The 5,415-nt window shown below is 36.8% G+C and overlaps 1 protein-coding gene across 1 annotated transcript; it reads right to left on the bottom strand.

Annotated features, from left to right (window-relative positions):
* Positions 1–476: 476 nt before the first annotated feature.
* LOC133726998 (uncharacterized) lies at positions 477–4,589 on the bottom strand. Its single transcript, XM_062154624.1, has 5 exons — positions 3,846–4,589; positions 2,749–2,876; positions 1,869–1,981; positions 1,504–1,678; positions 477–1,384 (listed from the first exon to the last, which is right to left on the bottom strand). The coding sequence occupies exons 2-5, from the start codon at positions 2,760–2,762 to the stop codon at positions 1,087–1,089; spliced, it is 600 nt and encodes a 199-aa protein (XP_062010608.1). The 5' UTR covers positions 2,763–2,876; positions 3,846–4,589; the 3' UTR covers positions 477–1,086.
* Between the last annotated feature and the right edge of the window lie 826 nt (positions 4,590–5,415).

The raw sequence follows: 5,415 nt of genomic DNA, 5'->3' as shown, positions 1-5,415 counted from the left end.
ACGCCTTTGATCTGCACAATGCCGAGCTCGATCCTCAGCCTGCCGACGCCTTCGATCTGCACAACGCCAAGCCCGACTCTTCAACCTTCGATCTGCAACGACGATCCCAACTCTCCAACAACGATGAGCGACGACGCCGACGGCCCGAAACCGAACCGGGCCGACTTGAAAGTTCGGGTCACCCGAATTTTTCGGCCCACTCCATTAACATTCAGTTTCCGGTCCTAATATTTAGCCCACCGAAGAATACGGGTCGGATGCGGTTTTGGCCCAAAACCGGTCCGACCCGACCCGCGCCCACCCCTAGTGTATAGCCTCTTTTTGGGACAATGATAAAGGAGCTGGAGCCTCTGGTTGTTGGACTGACTCTCAGATATCTAACTTTTCTTTTCTTTTTGGGTATCTAAGTTTTCGGGACTGATTGAGATTGCCTTTAATATGTAACTTGCCCATAGGTACAGATATTACAATGTTTTATTCACATAAATTGTGATGGTAGAATACAACTATGACTGCCTAATTTGATCTTGAAGTGTAAAGTGTGATAATGAAATTTCAGCTCCCTTCTTGTTTTTTTTGATATGGCAGCTCCCCTCACTATCTTCACTTTTGCTTCTTTGACTGGATTGGCTCCTTTCAAATGGAAGTTTCCAAATTGGTTAAATTCTTGATGATCTAATTGGGTATGATATTGGCATTATGTGGCTCTTTTGCCGTTGGTGACTTGGTGGAAAACTGGAAATACTAATGATCATGGTTTAACATAATTTGCAAGGCATAGGTTATGAGTATGGTTAGAGAGACCAGATGATACTATGTTCCACCGACTCGTATATTGATGAGTATGGTTAGAGAGACCATATGATCCTAAGTTTCTACTGACATCGTATATTATCTCTATGTCCCAGTGGCGCCAACCCAACTGCTCAAAGCCAAAGCATTGTGAAAAGTGAAAGAAAAGCTCATTTAAATTTGACTGAAGCTAGAGCATTTCTCTACTTAAGGTAATTCGAGCCCTCGACTGTTGGTACGGCGCAACAAAGCTAATGGTTTGTGGTTAAACTCCGAGAAACACCAACTCGATCTCTACTTGGTCGACACAGAATCACGTATGACTTGCAGCAATCTCTTGGAGCACCGATTCACATATAGTCGTAAGGTTGGCTGCATCGTGTGGAAGAACACTCCATCTGGGAACTCACGTAGAAGCACAGGAACTTTAGACAGATCTAGACCATGAGGACCGCCACCCTTCTTAACGTGGTCATGAATACGAGTAGCATCTTCAGCCGTCTTGCACACTAACCTGTGAAAATAAAAACCAGTGTTCTTTGCTATTGGGATATGGGCTACGCGGTGAGCAATATCTATCTCTCCATATGCCCTGTTGAAATAGACCGACGTTGTTGAATTGATATAGAAAGTCTAAAATATACTGTTATATAGAGTATATAGAGCATGGCATGGATAAGGTAAAGATGTCAATTCATTATTTGAATGTACCTGAAGAAGCTTTTAAGGTCATCCGAGTATACTGGATCGAATATCTTCGCACTGTTGAAGATAAGGAAAAGAGTCTTTTCTTCGTCGTAGTCATCATAATAGTCCGCATAAGCTTTCAAGACATCACGGTGACATATGGGCTCCCAACTTTGACCATGCAGGCGAAGTCGATAAACTGTAAAAAAGATATGAGAGATTTTACTTACATATCTACATATGGGCTCACACTTAACCTATCGATATAGGTGGCACTGAATAAAAAGCTTACCCTAAGTTTACATATGAAAGATAATGAGTCATAATAAAAAACAATGTATTGGAACTAAATTTGTTTTGTGATTTTATCGGTTGAAAGGTATAATTACCATGCAAAGGTCCCCCACTTAACCTATCGGTAAAGGTGGCACTGAATAAAGATCTCAGAAATAGGTCCAAAGAGCCTTTAGCCGACAAATCGTAGTTGTACATAGACTCATCTCTAGCACATAAGAAGTAGCTCATGTTAGTAAAATCAATGATCAACTACAAAATATTTCCCGAACTATCAAATTTTTGCATTCTCGTACCTTAGATTTTCTTCAGTTACCTTGACCACTAACACGGTTTTAACTCAAGGGCATTTCCGTCATTTTAATGAATTTATAATTTTTGACATTTATTTTAATTTTTTTCTTTTTGAAATGATCAAATATTAGTTGGTTGTCAAAATATTCAACACAACACAAAAATTACAATACACTACATTTTTTGAAATATATATATTATTATAAGTGAAAATTGACTAGAACAAGACCAAAACTAAAATATATAAGTGGAAGAAGAAACAACCCTTCCACACCAATTGCTATCATATAAGTAAGTTAGAGGCCAATAAGAAACAATTCAATCACAGCAACCCATTGGTCTTGGTGTGCATCGATGAACAAACATTTTTGGGTTTTAGTCACAGTAGAAACAATCCCAATAAAGAAATTTTAATTTTAACTACAAAGTTCAATGAAATTTTAATTACAAAGTTGATAAATTGACGGAAATGCCTTTAACTATCAACAAATTTTAACGGTGTTAGTGGTCAGGGTATTAAATAAGATATGCAAATGCAAAAATTGAATAGTTGGATATGAAAATGGAAATAATTTAATAATTCAGGGAGTATTTAGTTGTTAATCCTAAAATTAAATTCAATGATAGCAATTTTTACTTTTACTTAAATATAACCAATACTTTAAAAACATAAAAACATACGTGGTGCCCATCATCTTGTCAACAATCTTCCGAGCATGCTTATGACCCGATCCTAGTATTACAAACCGATGGTCTGTTTTTCCCACAACTAGTCCGCTATCTACATACACGCTATTGATTTGAAGTCCCTGCAACCATGCATGAAACTTAAAAACAAAACAGCAACCTAAAGCACATTTCTTTTTATCAAAGGAAGGGAAATTGCATTAAAGGGACATCAGCCCAGTAAATGTAAATCTCAAAATAATAAGGCAAAAAATACTAATGATCAGTGAGTTTTGACTTATTCAATACTTAACTCATTGATTTTTCAAAAATATGACTTAACTCATTCACATTTAACATTATCTTATACGTAACTCTCTGTCATTTAATCTTGTGTTAGAAACTATTAAAATTGAGGGTATATTTGTCTAAACACTAGACAATGCATTAACAATTTTTTTTTTTTTTTTTATTGAAAAAGAGACTTTATCAACTCACTGGCAATTGAAATACATCAATATGGGAAGTGGGAAGAGTTGTTCTCCAAAGAGAACCCCCAACTAATGTCAATGCATTAACAACTGAATTTTTCTTTCATGAAGAAAAAAATGAAAAATATATATTTTTTCAAATTAAATTTAATTTAAAAAATTCCTTTTTTTATTAAAAAACTGCAGAAAATTATAAAAAGAAGTTGAAAAATAAATTTTTCAAGTTAGAAATGTATTTTTTTAATGTTTGGACAAATATATCCTCAACTTTAAAGGGTTATAATGAGAAATTTAACGATAGTGAGTTATGTGAAAGACGAATTATTATTATTATTTTTTTTTTTGAAAGGAAGACGAATTCTAAAGTAAGTGAGTTAAGTAAATTTTTTTTGAAAACATAATTAATTAAGTGTTTAATGGGTTACTCAGTGATCATTAGTAATCTTTTCCTAAATAATAAACGTAAAGGAGCCCAAGCATAAAGGCCCAACATTACATAGCAAAGAAACAAGCAGGCGGCCAAAAACGGACCAACACCCAAAACCCATAAGTCCACATGAATATCTCGGCAACCCAAAACTTGCGAGTGTACTTAAAAGTGAAGGATTTATTATTACGTACCTTATCTGCATCACGTCCACATATGATTAGGGGTGGATTCGGTACAAAACCGAGTCAAATTTCCGATTATCGGCTACCGACCGAAGCTGGTCGGTTTTCTAAAATTCATACCGTTACCGTACCGCTGCCGTCGGATACCGACGAGTCGGCATACCGAAATGACGGTTTGATTCGGTTGAAATATCGGTATAGATTTGAAGATGCAGGTCATTCTCCGTCTTGTTCTTATTATTTGAATTGGTGGACCACTGGACAATTTGGACATGCATGTTCATCTTCTTCAATTTGGCTTGGCTTGCATAAATGGGATCTGCGATCTGGGTTGAAGAAGGTACAGATTCATATATACCTTACTAGTTGCAGGAAGAATATAGCAAGAAAATCTTCACAGGTTGAGACTCAGTAGCACAACACCAAAGAATAAAAGTAGCTATTAAGCCCAGAAAGAAGAAGAAGAGAAAGCCCAGAATAAGCTAAAAAGAGGAAGAGAATTTTCTGGAAGAAGAGAGAGAAAGAACAGCATAGAAAGGAAGGAGAAAAGACGAAGAGGAGAGTGGGAGGATTTATCGTGGGGCCTTTTTATGTTGGAGATGTAATAAATATAGTGTTTGTACACTCTCCACTGAGAGAAGCTCGTGATCGAGTGGTTTGAGAGTATAATCTCATTACAAGAGGTCAGTGGTTCGAATCACCCCTCTTACATTTTATCTATTTATGGATTTATTTGGTATGTTAGAGTTGAAGATGTAATAAATATAATATTTGTATATATATTAGTAAGGGCAGCTCGTGCTGCAGTGGTTGGGAGTGGAGCTTTCCTGCAAGAGGTTAGGGTTTCGAACCTTGCCTCTCGCTATATTTTGGTATTTATTCGGTAATACATACATACGGTCGGTACGGTATACCGAGGGTATGGAGAAACTCGTACCGTAGCCGAGCCGAATACAAGCCATCGGTACGGCTCAGCCGAGCCGCAAGTCGGTGGGCCGAGTTTTCGGCCCAAATTGGTTCGGGCCGGTTCGAATTCCGGCTGGTTCGGTTGCTTCGGCCCAATTTGCCAGCCCTACATATGATAGTTCCAAATTGTGCTTTCGGATCCTCCTTAAGTGAATCATTCATATATTTCTCGGCTGTTTTGTACACATGTGAAACTGAGTCCTGTGCACAAAGAGATAATAAGTTATCAGTCTAGTTCTTTAAATTAAAATAAAAGTTATCAAACACATTTTTAGGTTCTTTACCGTGTTTAAGCATTCCTTTTCAAGATGGTCACTCAGTGCCACAACATGTTTGCGTTTCCCCAGCATTGTGAAAATTATGCTGGGCGAAATTTCAGTCAGTTTATCAACATTGTCATCAACTGCACAATATAAAGCATGCTTAGTTTTTTAGGGAGATATTTTAATGAGAACCACTTTAATGAGGACTATCTAATCAACGGTTTAAGAGACCTATTTTTCGATTACATTACGAAAAATCAACAATTATATATTTATGTATGCAAGAGTAGATCGCTTAAACGATTTTCAATTTGGTTGAAAAATTGCATAAATGATCTACACATGAATAT

This window comes from Rosa rugosa, chromosome 1 (assembly GCF_958449725.1).
Source record: "Rosa rugosa chromosome 1, drRosRugo1.1, whole genome shotgun sequence".
NCBI lineage: Eukaryota > Viridiplantae > Streptophyta > Magnoliopsida > Rosales > Rosaceae > Rosa > Rosa rugosa.
Note: the sequence above shows the minus strand (reverse complement) of the source record. Positions and strands in the feature narration are given on the sequence as shown.

Bases quoted from the DNA above. Each gene is read 5' to 3' on its own strand.
- LOC133726998 (XM_062154624.1), bottom strand. The intron at 1,679-1,868 runs GTAATTATACCT...TCTTTTTTACAG, and splicing joins AAGTGGGGGACCTTTGCATG to TTTATCGACTTCGCCTGCAT. The intron at 1,385-1,503 runs GTACATTCAAAT...CTATTTCAACAG, and splicing joins GACCTTAAAAGCTTCTTCAG to GGCATATGGAGAGATAGATA.